At 46.1% G+C, this 26,761-nt stretch overlaps 1 protein-coding gene and 1 pseudogene across 1 annotated transcript; both read right to left on the bottom strand.

The window, feature by feature from the left end:
• Positions 1-26,761, bottom strand: part of LOC139162985 (zinc finger protein 208-like) — a 31,488-nt pseudogene that overhangs the window by 2,549 nt on the left and 2,178 nt on the right.
• LOC139163179 (zinc finger protein 202-like) lies at positions 107-11,779 on the bottom strand. The gene is made up of 8 exons (XM_070744142.1): positions 11,736-11,779; positions 10,346-10,488; positions 9,287-9,708; positions 8,881-8,995; positions 7,782-7,822; positions 5,800-5,929; positions 2,522-2,582; positions 107-110 (listed from the first exon to the last, which is right to left on the bottom strand). The coding sequence occupies exons 3-8, from the start codon at positions 9,698-9,700 to the stop codon at positions 107-109; spliced, it is 765 nt and encodes a 254-aa protein (XP_070600243.1). The 5' UTR covers positions 9,701-9,708; positions 10,346-10,488; positions 11,736-11,779.

Here is a 26,761-nt window from a genome sequence, read left to right as displayed (position 1 = left end):
ATCCTGATTCCAATTATTTGACTGTTTTCTCTCATGGCTTTCAAATTCCAGTTGAATTCCAAATGTCTCTGTTCCATCGTTGGAATTTTGATTCTCCTGCCCATTATTACCTTCAAAGCAAAAGAGAAATGAAAATGATAACAAGGTTAGAGAAAAAGATCAAACTGTAGAAAATCGTGTGAATTTCCTTCTGAGTTTTTCCAAAGTTCCATTATGTTGTATTCTGCATGACTACAGTGGTGTGATATAGACATGATGATTTCTACATTCATGAGTCATGACATATATATGGTACCATCCTAGTCTCCCTTAATTTTAAAATTTCAGCTAAAAACATTTGATACATACAGAATATAGTTGTCGGCTATGAACGAACTCTTAGAAGGAAAAACGAACTCTTAGAAGGAAAAACCACTCAGGAAGCCTGGGCGATCCTAAAAAAGAAGCATCATAGACGCCCAAAACAACGCAATCCCCATGAAAAGGAAAAACAGGAAAACCAAAACTAAACCTGCATGGCTAAACAAAGCCCTCGCAGATGACATAAAAGGAAAAAAAGCTAAGTACAAACAATGGAAAGGAGGACTCATAACCAAAGCGGAATATCAGCAAACAGCCAGTTCCTGCAAACAAAAAATAAAAACAGCAAAGGCACAATATGAACAACACCTTGCAACAAACAAGATCATATCCAATAGCCAGCACGGATTCATCAGAAACAAATCATGCCAAACCAATCTCATATCATTTTTCAACACCATAACCAAGTCAGTTGACCAACGCAACTCAGTGGACCTCATATACTTGGACTTCAGCAAGGCTTTCGATAAAGTCGACCACAATCTCCTAATCCACAAACTAGAAAAAAATGGAGTAGACTACTGCACATGTAGATGGATAAACAGTTGGCTGACCAACCGCACCCAACAAGTTGTCCTCAACGGCACCAAATCCACATGGAAAAAAGTAGACAGTGGAGTACCACAGGGCTCTGTCCTGGGTCCTGTACTCTTTAACATCTTCATCAACGACCTGGACGAGGGAATAAAAGGGGAACTAATAAAATTTGCAGATGACACCAAGCTGGCGGGGGTAGCCAACACCCTTGAGGACAGGCTCAGAGTACAAGAAGACCTAGACAGTCTATCACAGTGGGCCCATACCAACAAAATGAGGTTCAACACCGACAAATGCAGAGTCCTCCACCTCGGCAAAAAGAACCCTAGACATACATACAGCCTGGGAGATACCCCACTCAGCAGTAGTGACTGTGAAAGAGATCTTGGAGTCTTGGTGGACAATCAACTAAACATGAGTCAGCAATGTGCAGCAGCAGCCAAAAAAGCCAACTCAATCCTAAGCTGCATCAACAGAGGAATACGCTCCAAGACCAGGGAAGTACTAATACCACTCTACTATGCCCTGGTCAGACCCCACCTGGAGTACTGCATCCAATTTTGGTCACCTCACTACAAAAAAGACATCGAAACTCTGGAGAAGGTGCAAAAAGAGCAACCAAAATGATTAGGGGACTCGAAACCAAGACTTACGAAGAGAGATTGAGAGAACTGGGCATGGACAGCCTAGAAAAAAGAAGGTCTAGGGGGGACGTGATAGCAGTTTACAGATACTTGAGGGGTTGCCATGGTGAGGAGGGGGTCTCTTTATTCCCCAGGGCACCAGAGGGCCGGACGAGGAACAATGGTTGGAAGCTGACCAAGGAGAGATTCAACCTGGAAATAAGGAAGAACTTCCTGACGGTCAGAGCGATCAACCAATGGAACTGCCTGCCAGGGGAGGTGGTGAACTCCCCAACTCTGGACACCTTCAAGAGGAGATTGGACTTCCATTTGGCTGGGGTGCTCAGGCAGGGGGTTGGACTCGATGACCTAACGGTCCCTTTCAACTCTATTAATAAATAAATAAATAAATAAAAAATTAACTGCCTTGAAATGGTCCTGGATTGGGCCTAGAGGCAAAAAGGAGCTGTGACGTTCCTTCAACATACCAGGGTGATCCGACATAAAAAACATATAGCCCCTCCCTGGTACAGAGCTGAAGGGATCAAGGTCTGGTGGCTCAACTGTTAATTCTCTGCCTTACAAGGCAGAGGCTGCCAGATCAAATCCCAGTAAGGGTGTGGCTAGCTGGTGAGGCCAGAACAAGGCCGAAATGGTACCGTCCTAGTCTCCCTTAATTTTAAAATTTCACCTAAAACATTTGATACATATATTATATATATATATTTGTTTTCAGGCTGGTGTTTCTGTCCTTGTTCTAAGGTGTTCGCCTTAGAACAAGGACAGAAACACCAGCCTGAAGATGATGAGTGGGACCTCATCGAAACGTCGCCAGAAATTTTCAAATCCTACACGGGAAGAAACCCGAATATACCAAGACCGTCATACCTGTACCCGTGAAAATCTACGAAAACAAATATACAGTGGTACCTCAAGATACAAACCCCTCGTCTTACGAACAACTCGTGATACGAACCCGGGGTTCAGAAAAATTTTGCCTCTTCTTACGAACTTTTTTCGAGTTACGAACCGGTGTTCGGAGACTGCTGGGAAGCCGCGCGGCTGTTTTAAAAGGTGACAGCCGGGCGGCGGGGCTTCCCAGAAGCCTCCCGAACGCCGGTTCGTAACTCGAACAAAGTTCGTAAGAAGAGGCAAAATTTTTCTGAACCCCGGGTTCGCTTCGGGAGGTTGCTGGGAAGCCCCCCAGGCCGGCTGCGACCTTTTAAAACAGCCGCGCGGCTTCCCAGCTGTCTCCTGAAGCCGAACGCCAAAGCCGAACTTCCGCGTTCGGCTTCAGGAGACAGCTGGGAAGCCGCGTGGCTGTTTTAAAAGGTCGCAGCCAGCCTGGGGGGCTTCCCAGCACCCCCCCGAACCCCGGATTCGGGGCGGCTGTCACCTTTTAAAACAGCCGCGCGGCTTCCCAGCAGTCGCCGAAAGCTGTTTTTTTGTGGGGGTTTTTTGGTTGCACTGATTAATTGACTTTACATTGTTTCCTATGGGAAACAATGTTTCGTCTTACGAACCTTTCGTCATACGAACCTCCTCCTTGCACCAATTAAGTTCGTATCATGAGGTATTACTGTATATATATATATGCAAATTTCACTCAAGGTTAGTTATGAGTTAAGGAATAATCGGGGAACTTCCAAGGAAGAATTAAGCCTTCCATTGGCATCTAAATGCTCTTCGCGCTGAGAATGGAGAGGTTGGGATGCTTCAAGAAGGGTTATTTCACTGCCCCAAAGTCTCATCCACTAGCGAGGGCTCTTTGGCTTAGTCAAGTAACCAGTAATACAAGATCTCAGGCTACTAATCTCGCATGATCTTGCACTGCAGCACTTTCGGTCTGTGTCCTTTTAAGAACTTAGGACTGCACAAGATCTAGGGCAAATGTCTTTTAAATAAAGAGTCCTACCGTCTGCTTTAAAAGCATGATAAACAGTGATTGGTCTCATTCGAGACAACAACAAATCTGCCTATAGACCAGAGGTTGAGTCTTGTGGTGCACCTGACACAATCTTGAACTAAACACACTGAAAACTGTAGAAATGGTTGTAGATTTTAGGACAAACCCTCTTGTCCTAAAGGACTCAAGGAAACAAAGAGGGAAATTGCAGTACAGTGATCCCTCGAGTATCGCGAGGGTTACGTTCCAAGACCTCTCGCGATAATCGATTTTTCACGATATAGTGGTGCGGAAGTAAAAACACCATCTGCGCATGCACGTCCTTTTTTCAATGGCCGCGCATGCGCAGATGGTGGAGCCTGTTGCTGGGGAGGTGGATTCGCTGCCCCCCACCAGCCCTTCCTGCTCTGGGTCAGAGCCGCGGAAACCTTCGGCTCGCCGAGGCTGCGTCTGACCCCTTCGTTTGTATTGCAGCGAAGGAGGCGAAGCAAGGCTCCAAGCTCGCCTGCCGCCGCCGCCGCTACGCCTCTGCCGCCTCAGCCACCCCCTCTGCTCTGCAGGGACCTCGCATGCCACGATCTCCCTCTCTCACCCTCCCCGCACTTCTCCTCGGCGGCGGCCAAGCAGCAGGCTTAATGGGAGACCAAAGGCGAAAAAAGAAAAGAAAAAAAAAAATCCCCAAAAGAGGCAGGCACAAAGCGGGGGCACAAGGGGAGCTGCCCGGTAGAGGTTGCTTTTTTTCTTCTCGTGGGCAAGTGGAGGGGGGGGAGAGAGAAGGAAAGAGAGAGAAGGAAAGAAAGAGATGAGAGAGGGAGGAAGAGAGTGTGAGAGAGGAAGAAAGAGAGAGAAATGATAGAAAAAAGGGGAGAAAAAAAGAGAAATGAGAAAATGATTGAAGCAGAGAATGACAGGAAAGAAAGAGAAAGAGACAGAGAAGTGACTTTTGGTGATGACGTATGATGTCATCGGGTGGGGAAAACCGCGGTATAGCAAAAAAAATGTGGAGTATTTTTTAATTAATATTTTCTGAAAAATCGTGGTGTAGCGTTTCGCGAAGATCGAGATCGCGAAAATCGAGGGATCACTGTACAGCGGTCCCTCGATTTTCCCGGGTTCGAACTTCGCGAAACGGCTATACCACGGTTTTTCAAAAACATTAATTAAAAAATACTTTGCTGTTTTTCCCCCTATACCATGGTTTTTCCCACCCGATGACGTCATACGTCATCGCCAAACTTTCGTCCGCCTTTAATAAATATTTTTTTTAATAAACTTTAATAAATAAACATGGTGAGTAATAATCTAAATGGTTGCTACAGGAATGGGAAATTGTAATTTAGGGGTTTAAAATTGTTAAGGGAAGGCTTGGGATACTGTTCATAGCCAAAAATAGTGTACAGTGATCCCCCGAGTTTCGCGATCTCGATCTTTGCGAAACGCTATATCACGATTTTTCCACCCACCCGATGACGTCACTCCCTTCCTTTCTCATCTTTCTTTCTCTCTCTCTTTCTCTATCTTGCTTCTTCCTCTCTCACACTCTCTTCTTCCCTCTCTCATCTCTTTCTTTCCTTCTCTCTCTTTCTCTATCTCTCCCCCTCTTGCTCTCGAGCGGCGGGCGGCACCCAGGGAAGGTTCCTTCGGCTGCCCACCAGCTGATCTGCTCGGCAGCGCAGTAGCAGCGAGGAGCCGAAGATGGGGTTTCCCCTTTGCGTGGGCAACGGGGAAACCCCATCTTCGGCTCCTCGCTGCTACTGTGCTGCCGAGCAGATCAGCTGGTGGGCGGCCGAAGAAACCTTCCCTGGGTCTTCAACTCCCAGAGCGGCGGACAAGCGGCGGCCGGACAAGCGGAAAAGCGGCCGGACAAGCGGAAAAGCGGCAGACAAGCGGCGGCCGGGAAAGCGGCGGCCGGACAAGCGGACAAGCGGCGGACAAGCTGAAAAGCGGCGGACAAGCGGGCAGGCAGGCGGCTCCTCAGCTGCTGGGTCTTCCCAGGTGCGGAAGTAAAAACACCATCTGCGCATGCGCGGCCATGGAAAAAGGGGCGCGCATGCGCAGATGGTGTTTTTACTTCCGCACCACTACATCGCGAAAAATCGATTATCGCGAGGGGTCTTGGAACGGAACCCTCGCGATAATCGGGGGATCACTGTATTTACTTCCGCATATCTACTTCGTGGAAATTCGACTTTCGCGGGCAGTCTTGGAACGCATCCCCCGCGAAAATCGAGTTAACACTATATCCAGAATTTTCTTATTTAAATTAATCCTGTTAAATCAGTCCGCCTATGTGTGCTTTCTGGATTTAATTTTCCGCAACAAACTCTAATAAAGTTCTATTCTCAAACAATTTGGGGACTAGAAAATTCTTACCCAGAGAGACGACATTCCTATGGTTTTCCAGCATGACTTCCGAATGCAGCGCTCTTTGGTCAGGATCCAGCTGAGACCATTCCTCCTCAGAGAAATACACAGCCACCTCCTTGAAGGACACAAGACTCCCCTGAAAATGAAAAAAAAAAAACAGAACAGGACCAAATTGACAGGAATACCAACACTCCAGAAGATAAGCTCAAGGGTTGACAGATTGGCTCTGTCTAAAATGAAAAAAAAACCCCACAACTTTGGGAAATTTAAGGTTCTAAATTTAGGAAAGGAAAACCAAATGCAAGGCATAGAATAGATAGAAAGTGCTCAGTGATCTTGGAGACCAAGTGGACAATTGCTTAAACCTGAGTCAGCAGTATGTTACAGTTGCTAAAAACACCCCAACAGAATCATAAGCTGCGTTAATAGAGGGGTCGAATCAAGATCACATGAAGTGTTAGTACCACTTAATAATGCCTTATTTATTTATTTTATTTTATTTTATTAAATTTGTATGCCGCCCCTCTCCGTAGACTCGGGGCGGCTCACAGCAGTAATAGAAAACAATGTAAAATACAAATCTAATATTCAAAACAACTGAAAACCCATAATTTAAAAAACATACACACAACATACCATGCATAAACTATATAGGCCTGGGGAAGATGTCTCAGACCACACTTGGAATATTGCATCCAATTTTGGTTTGTTTGTTTGTTTACTGATTGATTGATTGATTGATTGATTGATTGATTGGACTTTTATGCCGCCCCTCTCCGAGGACTCGGGGCGGCTCACGACATATAAAAAAAATACAACATCGTAATCCAATTAATTGGTTTACCGATCAATTTCCGGTCACAATTCAAAGTGTTGGTTATGACCTATAAAGCCCTTCATGGCATCGGACCAGAATATCTCCGGTAGCGCCATCTGCCGCACGAATCCCAGCGACCGGTTAGGTCCCACAGAGTTGGCCTCCTCCGGGTCCCGTCGACTAAACAATGTCATTTGGCGGGTCCCAGGGGAAGAGCCTTCTCTGTGGCGGCCCCGGCCCTCTGGAGCCAGCTCCCCCCTGAGATTAGAACTGCCCCCATCCTCCTTGCCTTTCGTAAACTCCTTAAAAGCCACCTCTGCCGTCAGGCATGAGGGAAATGAGTTAACTTCCCTAGGCCTATACTGTTTATGTATGGTATGTTGTGTGCATGTTTTTTTAAATTATTGGTTTTTAGTTTTAATTATTAGGTTTGTATTGTACATTGTTTTTCTATTACTGCTGTGAGCCGCCCCGAGTCTACGGAGAGGGGCGGCATACAAATTTAATAAATAAATTAATTAATAAATTAATCTAAAACCCCAATAATGTTAAAATCGGTCACTGCACAGTGAACATACATTACATTCGTTTGGCCAGTGGCTAGGACCTTAGGATCTAATGGCCCCAAGTCCAGCGGCATAAATGAGTCTTTAGACTCTTGTGGTTGCATGATATAGAAAAGATTTTGAGATTCTAGAAAGAATACAGAGAAGAGCAACAAAAATGATTAGGATCCTGGAGGCTAAAACAAAGAGCGGTTGCTGGAATTGGGTATGTCTAGTTTAATTAAAAAGAAAGAAACAACTAGGGTGATGCTACAAGATCTAAGGGGCTGCCACAGAGAGGGACAAGAAGCAGTGGAATGGGATGGAAACAATTTAAGGAAAGAATCAACCCAAAACTAAAGAGAACAGTGAGAACAATTAGTCAGTGGAATGACTTGCCTCCAGAGGTTCTAGATGCTGCAACACTTGATGCGTTTAAGAAGAAGGAAGATATGCTGGCTGACAGCAACTTGAACCTGCTATTCTGCTGTCCATGTTGTGGAAGAACACAAAACAACCCAGTCCAAACAAGGGGAGGAATGGAAGGAGAGAGCACTCTGCCCACCACTTCATTTCTTAAAGGGAGAATACAAATTTATTAACTTTTCCCTTTCTTACTTACTTACCGCTGTTTGAAATCCATCATAAAACTTCACTCTTTCTTTCTCTGTAAGGAATAAATAAACTGTTTGTGAGTGACATAGGGGAAGGTTTGGTACGGAAGGTTTGCCTATTTGCCGATGACTCTAAAGTGTGCAATAGGGTTGATATTCCTGGAGGGGTCTGTAATATGGTAAATGATTTAGCTTTACTAGATAAATGGTCTAAGCAATGGAAACCGCAGTTTAATGTTTCCAAATGTAAAATAATGCACTTGGGGAAAAGGAATCCTCAATCTGAGTATTGTATTGGCAGTTCTGTGTTAGCAAAAACTTCAGAAGAGAAGGATTTAGGGGTAGTGATTTCTGACAGTCTCAAAATGGGGGAGCTGTGTGGTCGGGCAGTAGGGAAAGCAAGTAGGATGCTTGCCTGCATAGCTAGAGGTATAACAAGCAGGAAGAGGGAGATTGTGATCCCGCTATATATAGCGCGGGTGAGACCACATTTGGAATACTGTGTTCAGTTCTGGAGACCTCACCTACAAAAAGATACTGTATTGACAAAATTGAACAGGTGCAAAGACGGGCTACAAGAATGGTGGAAGGTCTTAAGCATAAAACGTATCAGGAAAGACTTCATGAACTCAATCTGTATAGTCTGGAGGACAGAAGGAAAAGGGGGGACATGATTGAAACATGTAAATATGTCAAAGGGTTAAATAAGGTCCAGGAGGGAAGTGTTTTTAATAGGAAAGCGAACACAAGAATAAGGGGACCCAATCTGAAGTTAGTTGGGGGAAAGATCAAAAGCAACATGAGAAAATATTATTTCACTGAAAGAGTAGTAGAACCTTGGAACAAACTTCCAGCAGACGTGGTAGATAAATCCACAGTAACTGAATTTAAACATGCCTGGGATAAACATATACCCATCCTAAGATAAAATACAAAAAATAGTATAAGGGCAGACTAGATGGATCATGAGGTCTTTTTCTACTGTCAATCTTTTATGTTTCTATGTTTCTATTTCAAAATTCATAATTAACAAAATAGGTGGAGGTATTCTATAGAAGAGAAGAGAGATCGAAGGTAAGACAGATGGATAATTTGGAGGATTTTTAATTACCTCCTGAAGTGGTCTGACTGGTATCTTCCCAGGGGATCTTCCTGAAAAATTGCTCCTGAGCGGGACTTGATGGGTTCTTCTTTCCCTCAGGATCTCTGATCCCCACAGTGCAGCACTTCAAATAGGAGAAAAGAAGAAAGAAGCAGAATTAATATCCATCAGTGAGGTTGAGTGAGAAAACAATGCACTTCCAGTAGAAAGAAGGAAGAAAAATAATTAATGTACATCACAGCAAATAAAGTGGATTCTTAGATTTGGAACCCAACCTCAAAGCTCCCCGTATCCATCCGTGAAGTTAAGTGAGAAAACAATGGAAGAATTTGTGGGACATCGCCACCTATTAAGAATTTCAGAAAAGTTTGGAAGGGAAGGGTGAAGTATTCACACACATTGTAAAGTCTCTCACCTGCAACTCAACTTGTTCCTTCTTCTCCTCCACCTGGCTCAGGAGGAAGCCTTCCACCAGGGCCACCGCCTGGGAGCTGGTCTCTGCTCCACACTCCCGCACCCATCCCTCCATCTCTGGGGGCAGGAGAGTCAGGAATTGCTCCAGAACAACCAGGTCCAGCATCTGGGCTTTGGTGTACTTTTCTGGTCTCAGCCATCGCCTACAAAAGTCATGGAGTCGGCTGCAAAGTCTTCGGGGCCCCTCAGCCTCCTGGTATTGGATGAACTTCCAGGGCTGAACCTCTGATGGGAGGATGGATTCCTCCTCCAAGACCTTCTGCCCAGTCCTTGTCCAGCTCTCCCCACACTTCCCAGGCTGAACAGCTGAAGGACCTTTTCTGGTTCCCTCCTTTACAAAAGGTTGTGTCTTCATCCTTTCTTCTGCAGATAGAAACATAGAAGACTGATGGCAGAAAAAGACCTCCTGGTCCATCTAGTCTGCCCTTATACTATTTCCTGTATTTTATCTTACAATGGATCTATGTTTATCCCAGGCATGTTTAAATTCAGTGACTGTGGATTTACCAACCACGTCTGCTGGAAGTTTGTTCCAAGGATCTACTACTCTTTCAGTGAAATAATATTTTCTCATGTTGCCTTTGATCTTTCCCCCAACTAACTTCAGATTGTGTCCCCTTGTTCTTGTGTTCACTTTCCTGTTAAAAACACTTCCCTCCTGAACCCTATTTAACCCTTTAACATATTTAAATGTTTCGATCATGTCCCCCCTTTTCCTTCTGTCCTCCAGACTATACAGATTGAGTTCATGAAGTCTTTCCTGATACATTTTATGCTTAAGACCTTCCACCATTCTTGTAGCCCGTCTTTGGACCCGTTCAATTTTTGTCAATATCTTTTTGTAGGTGAGGTCTCCAGAACTAAACACAGTATTCCAAATGGGGTCTCACCAGCGCTCTATATAAGGGGATCACAATCTCCCTCTTCCTGCTTGTTATACCTCTAGCTATGCAGCCAAGCATCCTACTTGCTTTCCCTACCGCCCGACCACACTGCTCACCCAAATAGGTCCAAGGACTCTTGTGGGTCTTCAGATGGCTTTTCCTTCACAGGACCATTTCTGGGCAGCAGGACTGATCCCTTGCAAGTGATTCTGCTCTCTTTTTCTCACCAAGAGAAAATTTTGCCTTCGAGTTTCTGTATCTGAGATGGAAAGAAAAATCAAACCCAAGAAATTAGACAGTAGAGTTTAGCCACTGAACAACTTTCACCCAACCTAATATCAAATGACCTAAGTGCCAAAGCCCCCTGCAACAATATAGCCAAAAAGGCTTCTAAAATTGTCAACCTGATCCTATGTAGCTTCTGCTCTGGCAATCTCACACTACTCACCAGAGCTTACAAAACTTTTGCCAGACCCATCCTCGAATACAGCTCACCTGTCTGGAACCCACACCAAATTTCGGACATCAACACCCTAGAAAAGGTCCAACGATACTTCACCAGAAGAACCCTTCACTCCTCCACTCGAAACAGAATACCCTACGAAAATAGACTTACAATCCTGGGTCTAGAAAGCTTAGAACTACGACGCCTTAAACATGATCTAAGTATTGCCCACAAGATCATATGCTGCAACATCCTGCCTATCAACAACTACTTCAGCTTCAACCGCAATAACACAAGAGCACGCAACAGGTTCAAACTTAATATTAACCGCTCCAAACTTGACTGTAAAAAATATGACTTTAGCAATCAAGTTGTTGAAGCGTGGAACTCATTACCGGACTCCATGGTGTCATCCCCTAGCCCCCAACATTTTACCCTTAGACTGTCCATGGTTGACCTCTCCAGATTCCTTAGAGGTCAGTAAGGGGCGAGCATAAGTGCACTAGTGTGCCTTCCGTCCAATTGTCTCTCCTATATTTTACATATCTTTTCTTCCATCCATATATCCTTCCTTTACTCTTCATTGACATACAGTATTCTATTTTCATATCTCTTCTTCTATCCCTTCCCTGATATTTACTACTACACGTTTTTTTTCTCCTTAACTTTCAATTTGTATTGGACAAAATAAATAAATAAAATAAATAAATAAATAAATAAACCTGCCTGGAGCCCCAAGCGGGTCATCCCAGCACAGGACCGAAGTCCCCAGCCCCCTTCACGCCGACGAGGGAGATGGAGTGGCCGCCCCCCTCCCCCTTCTCAGACAGGATCGGGCCCTCGGGGAACCTAGTGTGAATCCTGCCTCCTCCTCGCCCGGTTTTTCTTCTCTCCTGCTGGGCCTCCGCAAGGCAGACCCTCCTCAACCCAGGCTCGTCTTCAGACACCCCGGCCCTGATCCCCGCAGTCTTCCTGGCGTCCCCGCTTCGCCCTGCATTCAAAGGGCGGCTGGGGACCATTGGACACGGGTAGAGCCCCGGCCCCTTCTCACCAGGGCGCACCTTTGGATCTCCTCCCGCCAGACTTTCTCCTGCCGAGCCAGAGGGGTTAAGGAGAGCGAGTGCAGATTCCTAGAGGGGCAATCCTTTGTGATGTCACGCCTCCTCTGGAAAGGCAGCCTGCGGTGGCCCAATAGGGAAGCGCCTTGTTCCCTTCTCTTATCCAAGCGCGCCTCCTGGTGGATTGAGCGCAAAGTGCCGGGATTCTAGAAACCGCGGGAGAAAAGAGTGCGTCTGAGGGGAAGGGATTGGAAAGGTCCCTCTTAATTGCCTCCCTGCCCAAGATGCTTATGGTTATGGTTGTGAGGCAGCAATTTCTCCATCTTCCCCTCCTTCCTGTCCAGGAACTGTTTGGGGAGATGGAGAAATATTTTATTTATTTATTTATTCATTCATTCATTCATTTGTGCAATACACAAATACATAGGAAGAAAGATAGACATGTGATAATATAAAAGAGGGTTCAAGTGAACTTAGAGGAGAGGATATAAGAAAGGAAGAGAATATATAAGATAGGAGAAAGAAAGGAAAGACAATTGGACAGGGGACGAAAGGCACACCAGTGCAGTTATGTACGCCCCTTACTGGCCTCTTAGGAATCTGGAGAGGTCAATCGTGGAGAGTCTAAGGGAGAAGTGATGGGGGTTTGGGGATGACACAATTGAGTCTGGCAATGAGTTCCATGCTTCGATAACTTGGTTGTTGAAATCATATTTTTTACAGTCAAGTTTGGAGCGGTTCGTATTAAGTTTGAATCTGTTGCGTGCTCTTGTGTTGTTGCGGATGAAGCTGAAGTAGTCATTGACCGGTAGGACGTTGCAGCCTATGATCTTGTGGGCAATACTCAAATCGTGTTTTAGGCGCCGTAGTTCTAGGCTTTCTAGGCCCGGGATTGTTAGTCTATTTTCGTAGGATATTCTGTTTCGAGTGGAGGAATGAAGGGCTCTTCTGGTGAAATATCTTTGGACATTTTCAAGGGTGTTGATGTCTGAGATGTGGTATGGGTTCCAGACAGATGAGCTGTATTCAAGGATGGGTCCGGCAAAAGTTTTGTAGACTCTGGTGAGTAGTGTGAGATTGCCTGAGCAGAAGCTGCGTAGGATCAGGTTAAGAACTCTAGAGGCTTTTTTGGCGATATCTCTCTGGAGAATTAAAGAACAGCCACACTGAAGGCTCTGCAGAGATTGGAGAAGGCCTCAAAAGGGTCCGACGCCTGTCAGAAACAGCCAGGTGGTCAGAAGAGAAGGACCAGTAGCCTCTGTTAGAAACCCAGCTTGTGTCTTGCGGTTGTTGCACACTTTGGCCTGAAGGGAGAAAGATGGGACACTGGCAGAAAGGCCAAAATGAAGAAAATGATTGGGTTTTTTTTTGTTATTTGGGGGTTATTTTAGTGCTTTACTTCAATACAGACAGCTTCCTTTCTCAAATTATTCTCTTAAGTTCTCAGTGAAGGGGGGGGGAGGACAGGCCAAACACCCACCAGCCTCATCTGATGAAAGAAAAGGAAGATCTTGGAAAAAGGAATATGATGAAAAGAAAAACCCAAACTAATTGAGTAGGAAATTCACCTCAACAATTGTGACTAGGAAGCTTAAGTGCCTTGGAGAGTTTAAAGCAGGGATATATACCAGTGATGGTGAAACTTTTTTCCCTCAGGTGCCGAAAGTGCATGCATGCTCACTATCACACATGTGTGAGGGCCCACACCCATAACTCAATGCTTGGGGAGGGTGGAAAACTGCTTCCCCCTGCCCACACAAAGGCACTTTGGAGGCTGGAAACGGCGCATTCCCCGGCTTCCGGTGGGCCTGATAGGCCCATTTTTGGCCTTCCTGCCCCTCTGGAGGCCCTCCAGAAACCTAAAATGCCCTCCCAGAGCCTCCACGTGAGCTGAAAATCAGCTAGCCAATGTGCACATGCACGCTAGAGCTGATCTAGGTCAACAGGTCGCGTGCCGGCAGATATGGAAGTGGGGTTTCAAGGATTTCTGTATTTTTGTGATGGTGCGATTTCGCTGAGGATTCCCTTGCTGGGAAACTCCACCTCCGGACTTCCGTTGCCAGCGGAGCGCCCGTTTTTGCGATCCTGAGATTTCCCTACAGCATCACAAAAACGTGGAAGGTGGGGTTTCCCATGGAGGGGAGCTTCACGGGAATCCCACCAGCGCAAAAACGGGTGCTTCGGCTTGAAAAAGGTACATTTTGGGCTTGCACGCATTAATCGGTTTTGCATTGATTCCTATGGGAAACATTGTTTCGTCTTACGAACTTTTCACCTTACAAACCTCCTCCCGGAACCAATTAAGTTCGCAAGACAAGGTATCACTGTATATCTAAAATAAAACAAAAGTACTTATCATATATTTCTTTCTTTCTTATCTCTATCTCCCTTCCTTTTTTTCTTTCTCGTCTATTCTTCTCAGTGGAGGGAGAAGAATGTGCCTGGCTAGTCCTTCAGCTCCAGGGCCGAGCAGCATCGGGGCAGCACATACGAATGGGGCGTCAAGGGACTAGTGGCGGAGGTGAGGGCCAACAGTGGTTTCTTCCCCCCTGCACTCCCCATCATGTCCCCCCCCACCAGCCCACTTACAATTAAGCCGGTGAAGAGAGGGAACACACTGAGGATTCGCTTCGCAAGGCTACTACAGTGCATCCTGGTCACTGAGCATGCACGCCAGGAACCTGGAAGTTCCATGGCCGCAGCTTCACGTGCCTGGCGACATGGCTCTGTGGCATGCATGCCATAGGTTCACCAGCATGTCTATAGGTCCTGTCATGAACTTTTCACCTTGTCTCATTTGGATCAGAAAGACACATTCTGCCTACAAATAAAAACCTAGAGATATGGTACGGCAGTGGTTAGAATGCAGTACACTAGAGATACTATTGATTCAGCCTTTCATGTTTTTGAGGTCAGCAACATGAGGACATAGTGGCTCAGTGGCTAAAATGCTGAGCTTGCCGATGGTTGTAATTATAGGTTCTTAGGTACTGAACGCTGGGATAGGATATTACCGGAGGGTGGTGTTGTAGCCTAGTGGGTGCGGTATAGAACCTTTATTCCTCCTCTAAAGAAAGGCAACGAGTCCAGGATGAACGGCAAGCTGGAGTCCATGATCACACAGAAAACAATTAACTTGATATACAGCATGAAGATAAAGTAGAGTTAACTTACCCGAGTCTGCGGAGAGGGGCGGCATACAAATCTAATAAATAATAATAATAATAATAATAATAATAATAATAATAATAATAATATGTTGTGGTTAGCTCTGGCCCTGCTCCTGCCCCAAGGACTGTGGATGTGGGGGAGACATCCACATGCTGCAGGCCTGTTTTGCCCCCGGTGGAATCTACTGATGAAGGCTCCTCTGACCAAGAAGACATGAGTGACAGGGAGGAGAGTGTGGCAGACAGCTCAGAAGGAGATCAATTATCTAGCTCCTCCTTGGATTCAGAACAAGAGTTAATGATAAAGCCACGCATGCGGAGAGCGATGCATAGGCAACAACAACTGAGAGATTATTATCAAAGAAAATGAGGCCACCTGTGGTTGGGTGGGGCTGTGGTGATTAGTGAGGCTGCTATAAAGAGCAGCCTGTGGGTTTGGCCATTGTGGAGGATTATCTGATCGTTGTGTTTCGTGATTGCTTTACTGACTTTGACCTTTTGTGTGCTGATTTTTCCCCGCTTTGAAAGTAAACCACGGCAATGTGTGTTTCACTTTGTGAAAGAAGGACTGTGAATTGCCTCACAGCTGCAAGCTAAGTATCACAGAACTGATAAGGGACTTGTACAAATTACCAGTTTGGTTGGAGACGAGTGCTCTTGGCTATACAAAAAGAGTGCTTAGTTTATTTGAATTTTCGATATAAAGAACATTGTTTTGAATTTTCAAACGTGTGTGTGTCTGAAATTTGTACCTGTGAATTTTTGGGAGGATTCTAGCAGAGAGCCCGACAGAACACCATATAAGGAAACATATGCCTTACACTCATCCCCCAGCCAATCACCAGTAAACACGCCATCTAGGCAAACGCTGTGAACAGGGCTTCCTTACAATCATCTATAGGGAAGTCATGAGGAGGTTGCTTCATAGAGCAAATGACTGAGCAGCAGTTGGGGGAGGGCTTAATGTATGTGACGTTCGCGGATTGGTTATTTTGTACCACATGTCATGAATTGTAAAATACAATAAAAGGAGCGAGCCCGATTCGATCGGGGCCGTCTCCCTTCGAGAAAACTTTAGCTGTTGCTTCCTTTCGTCGTGGCAATTACGGCACCCTGTGCCTTCCCCAAAGTCGACCCGCTGGTGAAGGGGCGGTTTGTTTGTTTATTGGATTTGTATGCTGCCCCTCTCCGTAGAAACGGGGCGGCTAACAACAGTGGTAAAAAGAACATGCGACAATCCAATACTAAAACAGCTAAAAACCCTTATTATAAAACCAATCATACATACAAACATACCATGCATAAATTGTAGCAGCCTAGGGGGAAAGAATATCTCAGTTCCCCCATGCCTGACGGCAGAGGTGGGTTTTAAGGAGCTTACGAAAGGCAAGGAGGGTGGGGGCTATTCTAATCTCTGGGGGGAGTTGGTTCCAGAGGGCTGGGGCCGCCACAGAGAAGGCTCTTCCCCTGGGTCCCACCAAACGACATTGTTTAGTTGACGGGACCCGGAGACGGCCCACTCTGTGGGACCTAAGTGGTTGCTGGGATTCGTGCAGCAGAAGGCGGTCCCGGAGATTATCTGGTCCGGTTCCCTTCAGCCGATCAGAAAGGTTGACAATTTGAATCCCTGGAGCTGAGCTCCCACTACTTTGACTACTTCTGTCAACTTAACACTTCAAAAGCATGTAAAAATGAAATTAGAAAAATAGGAACTATCTTTGGTGGGAAGGTAACAGCATCCTGTGCGCCGTCGACATATAGTCATGCTGGCCACATGACCAAGAAGATGTCTTCAGACTGTGCTGGCTCTTTAGCTTTGGAGCATTGCCCCCTAGAGTCGGGAATGACTATCGCATATAGGGGAGGGGAATCTTTACCTTTTACATTTAACATGAGGACTCAGACTGCTGGGGACCATATTTATTTATTGTTAGAGTTGAAAGTGACCATGAAGGCCATCGAGTTCAATCACCTGCCCAAGCAGGAACCCTATAGTACATCAGTCAAGTGGCAGTTCAATCTTCTCTTAAAAATGTCTACAGTTTTGGAGTTCACAACGTCCGCTGGTAGGTTGTTCCATTGGTTGATTGCTCTGACCGTCAGGAAGTTCCTCCTTATCTCCATGTTGATTCTCTCCTTGGTCAGCTTCCAGCCGTTATTCCTCGTCCGGCCCTCTGGTGCTCTGGAGAATAGAGTGGCCCTCTCCTCTCTGTGGCAACCCCTCCTATACCTATATACAGGTATCATGTCCCCTCTGCCCCTCCTTTTCTCTAGGCTATCCATGCCCAGTTCCCTCAGTCTTTCTTCGTATGTCTTGGTTTCCAATCCCTAATCATCTTGGTTGCTCTTTTTTGCACCTTCTCCAGAGTTTCAATGTCTCTTTTGAAGTGTGGTGACCAGAACTGAATATAGTACTCCAGGTGTGGTCGGACCAGGGCGTAGTAGAGTGGTATTAAGACTTCCCTGGTCTTGGAGTGTATTCCCCTGTTGGTGCAGCTTAGGATTGTGTTGGCTTTTTTAGCTGCTGCTGCACATTGTTGGCTCATGTTTAGTTGATTGTCCACCAAGACTTCGAGGTCTCTTTCGCAGTCTCCCAGGTTGTATGTGTGTCCAGGGTTTTTTCTGCCTAGGTGAAGGACTTTGCTCTTATCGTATTTTTCGGAGTATATAAGATGCATCGGAGTATTACACGCATCTAGATTTTAGAGGTGGAAAACAAAGAAAAAAGCATTCTGAACCAAATAGTGTAGTAATATATCATTTAATAAAACACCAGTGTAGCAGAATACTTTTTACAACCATGTACACTTTTTACAAATTTCAAATTTGACAGCTTTAAAACTTGTGGACTTCAACTTCCCAGAATTCCTCTTCCAGTCATGCTAATGGGGTAATTAGAAAGGAAAAACAGCCCCGTTTTTTTTAAAAAAGGGGCTGTTTTTCATGTTTTTCCACAAAAATTGGGTGGGCAAGGGGTCTGGGAGGCTTGCCAGGAGCTCCTGGGTGCCAGGAGATGGCAAAAACAGCCCAATTTTTGCAAAGAACTGGTCATTTTTCACCTGTTTTTTCACAAAAATTGAAGCATTTTTGCCATTGCCCAGTACCCAGAAGTTCCCTGCACGCTTCCCAGACCTTCTGTCCAAAAATGGGATGCGGGAGTGAGGCTTTAGGACAGCAAAAATGGCTGCATTTGGTGTATAAACCACACTGACATTTCCAACCTCTTTTAGGGGGAAAAAGTTGTGGCTTATACCCCGAAAAATACAGTGATCCCCCGCTCGTTGCGAGGGTTCCGTTCCAGGAGCCCCCGCAACGAGCGGGTTTTCGCGAAGTAGCGATGCGGAAGTAAAAACACCGTCTGCGCATGTGCAGATGGTGTTTTTACTCCCACAGCGCTAGCGAGGAGCCGAAGATTGGGGGCGGCGCGGCTGTTTGCCGCCGGCATGGAGGGCTTCCTAGCAGCCCCCCAAACCCGGGTTGGGGGTCCGGGGGGCGCTGTCTCTCGGCGCTTTCGAGCCGAGTCCGGGAGCGAACTCGCTCACGGACTCGGCTCGAAAGCGCCGAGAGAGAGCGTGGACAGGCCCGTTCCTTGGCGCTGTCTCTCGCCGCCTTCGAGCCGAGTCCGGGAGCGAACTCGCTCACGGACTCGGCTCGAAAGCGCCGAGAGAGAGCGTGGACAGGCCCGTTCCTTGGCGCTGTCTCTCGCCGCCTTCGAGCCGAGTCCGGGAGCGAACTCGCTCACGGACTCGGCTCGAAAGCGCCGAGAGAGAGCGTGGACAGGCCCGTTCCTTGGCGCTGTCTCTCGCCGCCTTCGAGCCGAGTCCGGGAGCGAACTCGCTCACGGACTCGGCTCGAAAGCGCCGAGAGAGAGCGTGGACAGGCCCGTTCCTTGGCGCTGTCTCTCGCCGCCTTCGAGCCGAGTCCGGGAGCGAACTCGCTCACAGACTCGGCTCGAAAGCGCCAAGAGAGAGCGTGGACAGGCCCGTTCCTTGGCGCTGTCTCTCGGCGCCTTCGAGCCGAGTCCGGGAGCGAACTCGCTCACGGACTCGGCTCGAAAGCGCCGAGAGAGAGCGTGGACAGGCCCGTTCCTTGGCGCTGTCTCTCGCCGCCTTCGAGCCGAGTCCGGGAGCGAACTCGCTCACAGACTCGGCTCGAAAGCGCCAAGAGAGAGCGTGGACAGGCCCGTTCCTTGGCGCTGTCTCTCGGCGCCTTCGAGCCGAGTCCGGGAGCGAACTCGCTCACGGACTCGGCTCGAAAGCGCCGAGAGAGAGCGTGGACAGGCCCGTTCCTTGGCGCTGTCTCTCGCCGCCTTCGAGCCGAGTCCGGGAGCGAACTCGCTCACGGACTCGGCTCGAAAGCGCCGAGAGAGAGCGTGGACAGGCCCGTTCCTTGGCGCTGTCTCTCGCCGCCTTCGAGCCGAGTCCGGGAGCGAACTCGCTCACGGACTCGGCTCGAAAGCGCCGAGAGAGAGCGTGGACATCGCCCGTATCTAGAAGAAGTTGCCACCCGAGCGCTCTTGCCCGGCGGGAGGCGAAGCATATGGGTGGGGGGGCTGTCAGGACACCCTCCCACCCCAGCACTTTGCATCCCGCCGGCAAAGAGCAATAAGGCAGCAGCTTCTGCCGGACACGGGCAATGGGCGGGACAGAGAAGCGGGAAGAATCAGGAGGTTCCTTTGGCGGCTGGAGGCTGCCTGGCACCCGCTGCAGCCAAAACAACAAAGCCAGGCAGCCCCCAGCTGCCAAAGGAGCCTCCTGATTCTCCCCGCTTCTCTGTCCCGCCCATTGCCCATGTCCGGCAGAAGCTGCCTCCCGTGCCGATGTTCCCCGCCAAGCCCAGTTCGGCTTCCCTGGCTGCTTGGCCGGAGGGGGGGGGCTCGGCCAAAAGGGGCTGGAGACGCAGCGATTTGCCTCCTGCCCCTCGCCCCTGTGCCACCGGCACGTCATCTTCCCTCCCAGACAAAAAGGCCGGCCTTTGGGGATGAAGGGGTATGTTCAGCTCTGCGTCTCCAGCTCCTTTCGGCCGAGCCCCCCCCCCCCGGCCAAGCAGCCAGGGAATCCGAGCCAGGCTTGGCAGGGAACATCGGCACGGGAGGCAGGAGACGATCGGGCGACCGGAGCAGCAGCCAGGGAAGCCGAGCCGCGTATGGCGGTGACGGCGGCCGTCTCCTGCCTCCCGCGCCGATGTTCCCCGCCACGCCCGGCTCGGCTTTCCTGGCTGCTTGGCCGGGAGCTGGATGCTGGTGGTGGCGGAGGAAGGCGAATGCGGCTTGGAAGCTGGGAGGGGGGCAGAATATGGGAGGAGAGAGGCTTGCAATAGAGGGTGGAGGAAGCGGCCATGGGAGGGCGAGCTGCCTCAGGGAGGAGGATCGGGCGGGACCAGGTGGGGGCTGGAATTTCTCCGCCAGGGCGAAGGGCAGGCGAGCGGGTGCTGGGGAGGGCTTCTCGCCCTCCCGACAGCAAGAGGGGGGAGCGAACGGCGTGGGCAGGCGAAGGGCGGGCAAGCGGCAGCGAGGAGTTTGCGTGGGCGGTGGGGAAACTCCTCGCTGACGCCAGCAAGAGGGGGAAGACCCAGGGAAGCCGCTGCCATCTACGCATGCGTGCCCGGCACGCATGCGTAGATGGTATTTTTGACTTCCGGGTTGAAAAATAGCGAAGTACCCTGTTCGCAATGGTTGGGGACGCAATAAACGGGGGATCACTGTACAGTATATATCACTCTGCAATGCTGTAAAGCATTGTAGAGTGGCATATAGAAACATAGAAGTCTGACGGCAGAAAAAGACCTCCTGGTCCATCTAGTCTGCCCTTATACTATTTTCTTTATTTTATCTTAGGATGGATCTATGTTTATCCCAGGCATGTTTAAATTCAGTTACTGTGGATTTATCTACCACGTCTGCTGGAGGTTTGTTCCATGGATCTACTACTCTTTCAGTAAAATAATATTTTCTCATGTTGCCTTTGATCTTTCCCCCAACTAACTTCAGATTGTGTCCCCTTATTCTTGTGTTCACTTTCCTATTAAAAACACTTCCCTCCTGGACCTTATTTAACCCTTTAACATATTTAAATGTTTCGGTCATGTCCCCCCTTTTCCTTCTGTCCTCCAGACTATACAGATTGAGTTCATTAAGTCTTTCCTGATACGTTTTATGCTTAAGACCTTCCACCATTCTTGTAGCCCGTCTTTGCACCTGTTCAATTTTGTCAATATCTTTTCGATCATGTCCCTCCTTTTCCTTCTGTCCTCCAGACTATACAGATTGAGTATATAAGTCTAAGTGGAATTGGTATTGCTACATAGTTTCTCCTGTGTATGGATCCTTTTATGAAAACTAAGACTACGATTATGAGCAAAACTCTTTCCACACTCCATGCATTTATATGGTTTCTCTCCTCCTCTGTGGATCTTTTTATGGGAAGCGAGATAACTAGGTTGAGCAAAGGTCTTTCCACACTCCACGCATTTATATGGTTTTTCTCCTGTGTGGAGCACTTTGTGAATGGCAAGGTCACAGTTATGAGTAAAGCTTTTCCCACACTGCATGCATTTATACGGCTTCTCCCCCGTGTGGATCATCTTATGGGAAACAAGATGACCTCTTTGAGCAAAGGTCTTTCCACACTCCATGCATTTAAATGTCTTCTCCCCTGTGTGGATCTTTTTGTGGATAGTGAGTCCACTGCTCACAACAAATGCCTTTCCACACTCCATGCATTTATAGGGCTTTTCCCCCGTGTGGATCTTTTTATGGGAAGCGAGATAACTACGTTGAGCAAAGGTCTTTCCACACTCAGTGCATTTATATGGTTTCTCTCCTGTGTGGATCATTTTATGGGAAGCAAGATAACTATGTTGTGCAAAGCTCTTTCCACACTCCATGCACTTATATGGCTTCTCTCCTGTGTGTATTGTTTTGTGTCTTCTGAGTCCACTGCTCTGAGCAAAGGTCTTTCCACACTCCATGCATTTAAATGGGTTTTCCGCCATATGAATCTTTTTGTGGATAGTAAGTCTACTACTCACAGCAAAGGTCTTTCCACACTCAGTGCATTTATATGGCTTCTCCCCTGTGTGTATCATTTTGTGTCTTCTGAGTCCACTGCTATGAGCAAAGGTGTTTCCACACTCCATGCATTGATATGGTTTCTCCCCCGTGTGGAGCTTTTTGTGGATAGCAAGTCCACTGCTATAAGCAAAGCTTTTTCCACACTCCGTGCATTGATATGGTTTCTGTCCTGTGTGGATAATCCGATGGATCATAAGATTACCACTTTGAGCAAAGCTCTTTCCACACTCCATGCATTTATATGGTTTCTCTCCTGTGTGGAGCTTTTTGTGGACTGTAAGTCCACTGCTATGAGTAAAGGTTTTCCCACATTCCCTGCATTTATACGGCTTCTCCCCTGTGTGGATCATCTGGTGGGAAATAAGATTATCTCTTCGAGTGAATGTCTTTCCACACGCCATGCATATATACGGCTTCTCCCCTGTGTGGATCATCTGATGGGAAACAAGATGATCTCTTCGAGCAAAGGTCTTTCCACACTCCATGCAATTAAACGACTTTTCCCTTGTATGGATATTTCTATGGGAAATAAGATTACTTCTTTGAGAAAAGGTCTTTCCACACTCCATGCACTTATAGGGCTTTTCTCCTGTGTGGATCTTTCTATGGGAAACAAGGTAGCTGCGTTGAGCAAAGCTCTTTCCACACTCCATGCATTTAAATGATTTCACTCCTGAGTGGATCCTTTTATGGGAAATAAGATTACTGCACCTTCTGAACCTGTTACCAGACTCTCTGCATTTGTACAGCTTCTCTCCAGCGTGAATCTTTTCATGGGAAGTAATTTCCCCACCCGTTGTAAAACATTTTCCACATTCCAAACATTTATAAGGCTTCTCTTTTGTGTCAATTATATTTTGAGATGTAAGGAAGTTATATGGCTTCTCTTGCTGGGCAAGAAAGTCTTGCATCGGAGCAGTAGTGGAAGATGAGCTTTCCTGGTTCCAATTATTTGACTGGTTTCTCTCACGGCTTTCAAATTCCATTCGAATTCCAAACTTCTCCATTCCGTCTTTAGCACTGATCACTTGGAACAGTTCCCAGGAACCTTGATCCTCCTGCCCATTATTACCTTCAAAGCAAAAGAGAAATGAAAATGATAACAAGGTGTGAGAAAAATATCAAACTATAGAAAGTCAAGTGAAGTTCCTTCTGAATTTTTCTGAAACTCCATTACGTCGAACGTTTGCATGCTTACAGTGGTGTGATATGATTATTTCTCTATTCATGAGGCCTGAAAGCTTTGAAAATACCTAGAAGACATTTTCTTGTTTACAATCATCTATAGATATGCAAATCTCAAAGTGGAAGATCACGTGAGATGAACTAGCGTCAGATTTTGCAATAACAGTGTTCCCTCGATTTTCGCCGGTTCAAACTTTGCGAATAGCCTATACCACGGTTTTTCAAAAAATATTAATTAAAAAAATACTTCATGGATTTTTTTCCTATACCACGGTTCTTCCCACCCAATGATGTCATATGTCATCGCCAAACTAATAATTTTTGCAAATAAATAACAAAAAAAATAATTATTGTTAATAAATAATTATGTTTATAAATATCAAGATCACTAAGTATCTTACTCAATGGTGAGTACCAGTAATAATGGTGAGTAAATGGTTGTTAAGGGAATGGGAAGTGGTAATTTAGGGGTTTAAAGTGTTAAGGGATGGCTTGGGATACTGTCCATAGCCAAAAATGGTGTATTTACTTCCGCATCTCTACTTCGCGGAAATTCGACTTTTGCGGGTGGTTTCGGAACGCATCCCCCGCACAAATCGAGGGAACACTGTACTGCAATGATTTCACATCTCTCTCACTATTTTAGACCTCTGTTTTCTGCAAATGCACCTAAGCAGGCATGGGAACCGACGGCTCGCTACATAGTCACAACGTAAGTGCTGGCAGGATGAGACGGGGGTATAGGTAGGGTGAATATTGTTCCAGTGCCTCTGCTGTCTTTCGTAAGTGTGAATGATAGCCGTGGTTTTGCAACATTTGTATTTGGGGAAGGGTCAGATCTTAACTTGAAACAGTTGCTTAGTGAACTGCGGAGAGGGGCAGCATACAAATCTAATAAATGAATGAATGAATGAATGAATGAATGAATGAATGAATGAATGAATGAATAAACAAACCAAAAACCAAAAATATAAATAAAAAACAAAAAACAAAAAATAAACAAACAAAAAACAAAAATATAAATAAACAAACAAACAACAAATAAATAAACAAACAAATAAACAAAATATAAATGAATAAACAAAAAACAAACAAACAAACAAAATATATATAAATAAATAAAAATAAATAAACAAACAAACAAACAAATAAATAAATTCAGGGATTACCTGTACCCTAGGATGCTCTGAGTCAAACTTCACGAGGCCTTTATTCTTGAATTATATTGGGAGAATGCTCTTCATAAGAACATAATAAGATCCATGCTGAATCAGGTCACACCAACACTGCCGATCAGTTTCCGGTCACAATTCAAAGTGTTGGTTATGACCTATAAAGCCCTACATGGCATCGGGCCAGAATATCTCCGGGACTGCCTTCTGCCACACAAATCCCAGCGACCGGTTAGGTCCCACAGAGTTGGCCTTCTCCAGGTCCCGTCGACTAAACAATGTCATCTGGCGGGACCCAGGGGAAGAGCCTTCTCTGTGGCAGCCCTGACCCTCTGGAACCAGCTCCCCCCGGAGATTAGAATTGCCCCTACCCTCCTTGCCTTTCGTAAACTTCTTAAAACCCACCTCTGCCGTCAGGCATGGGGGAACTGAGACATCTCCCCCGGGCCTATACAATTTATGCATGGTATGTTTGTGTGACATACCATGCATAAATTGTATAGGCCCGGGGGAGATGTCTCAATTTTTGTTTTTTAATAAGGTGGTGTTTTTAGTGATTTTTAAATTATTAGATTTGTTGCGAGTCTATGGAGAGGGGTGGCATATAAATCTTATAAATAAATAAATAAATATGTCCATAGCCTGAGCATGAAAGTTCTGTTCTCACACAATTTGGGTAGATTGTCTTCTTGATCTCTCTGATTTGGAACAAGAAAACTCTTACCAAGGTAGACCACATTCCTGTGGTTTTCAAGCATGACTTCTGAATGCATCGCTTTCTGGTCAGGATCCAGCTGAGACCATTCCTCCTCAGAGAAAGACACAGCCACCTCCTCGAAGGACACAAGACTCCCCTGGACACGGAAAAAAGAACATAGAAACATAGAAGTCTGACGGCAGAAAAAGACCTCATGGTCCATCTAGTCTGCCCTTATACTATTTTCTGTATTTTATCTTAGGATGGATATATGTTTATCCCAGGCATGTTTAAATTCAGTTACTGTGGATTTATCTACCACATCTGCTGGAAGTTTGTTCCAAGGATCTACTACTCTTTCAGTAAAATAATATTTTCTCATGTTGCTTTTGATCTTTCCCCCAACTAACTTCAGATTGTGTCCCCTTGTTCTTGTGTTTACTTTCCTATTAAAAACACTTCCCTCCTGGACCTTATTTAACCCTTTAATATATTTAAATGTTTCGATCATGTCCCCCCTTTTCCTTCTGTCCTCCAGACTATACAGATTGAGTTCATTAAGTCTTTCCTGATACGTTTTATGCTTAAGACCTTCCACCATTCTTGTAGCCCGTCTTTGGACCCGTTCAATTTTGTCAATATCTTTTTGTAGGTGAGGTCTCCAGAACTGAACACAGTATTCCAAATGTGGTCTCACCAGCATTCTATATAGTGGGATCATAATCTCCCTCTTCCTGCTTGTTATACCTCTAGCTATGCAGCCAAGCATCCTACTTGCTTTCCCTACCGCCTGACTGCAGAACAGAACAGGAAGATTCACAAGATCTGTTCAGCAATGATTTAGACAAGAGAATAGAAAGGGAATGTCAGACCTGAAAACCATCCTCAATCTGAGTATTGTATTGGAAGTTCTGTGTTAGCAAAAACTTCAGAAGAGAAGGATTTAGGGGTCGTGATTTCTGACAGTCTCAAAATGGGTGAACAGTGCAGTCAGGCGGTAGGGAAAGCAAGTAGTATGCTTGCCTGCATAGCTAGAGGTATAACAAGCAGGAAGAGGGAGATTGTGATCCCGCTATATAGAGCGTGGTGAGACCACATTTGGAATACTGTGTTCAGTTCTGGAGACCTCACCTACAAAAAGAGATTGACAAAATTGAGCGGGTCCAAAGACGGGCTACAAGAATGGTGGAAGGTCTTAAGCATAAAACGTATCAGGAAAGACTGAATGAACTCAATCTGTATAGTCTGGAGGACAGAAGGAAAAGGGGGGACATGATTGAAATATTTAAATATGTTAAAGGGTTAAACAAGGTCCAGGAGGGAAGTGTTTTTAATAGGGAAGTGAACACAAGAACAGGGGGACACAATCTGAAGTTAATTGGGGGAAAGATCAAAAGCAACATGAGAAAATATTATTTTACTGAAAGAGTAGTAGATCCTTGGAACAAACTTCCAGCAGACGTGGTTGGTAAATCCACAGTCACTAAATTTAAACATGCCTGGGATAAACATAGATCCATCCTAATATAAAATACAGGAAATAGTATAAGGGCAGACTAGATTGACCATGAGGTCTTTTTCTGCCGTCAGTCTTCTATGTTTCTATGAATGAATGAATGAATGAAGGAAGGAAGGAAGGAAGGAATGAGGGAGGGAGGGAGGGAGGGAGGAAGGAAGAGTTATATCCTCTCTTTTTTTTAAATATAATTTTTATTGATTTTTATAGGTTTACA

This window comes from Erythrolamprus reginae, chromosome 2 (assembly GCF_031021105.1).
Source record: "Erythrolamprus reginae isolate rEryReg1 chromosome 2, rEryReg1.hap1, whole genome shotgun sequence".
NCBI classification, from domain to species: Eukaryota; Metazoa; Chordata; class Lepidosauria; order Squamata; family Dipsadidae; genus Erythrolamprus; species Erythrolamprus reginae.
This window is presented reverse-complemented; position numbering and strand designations above follow the sequence as displayed.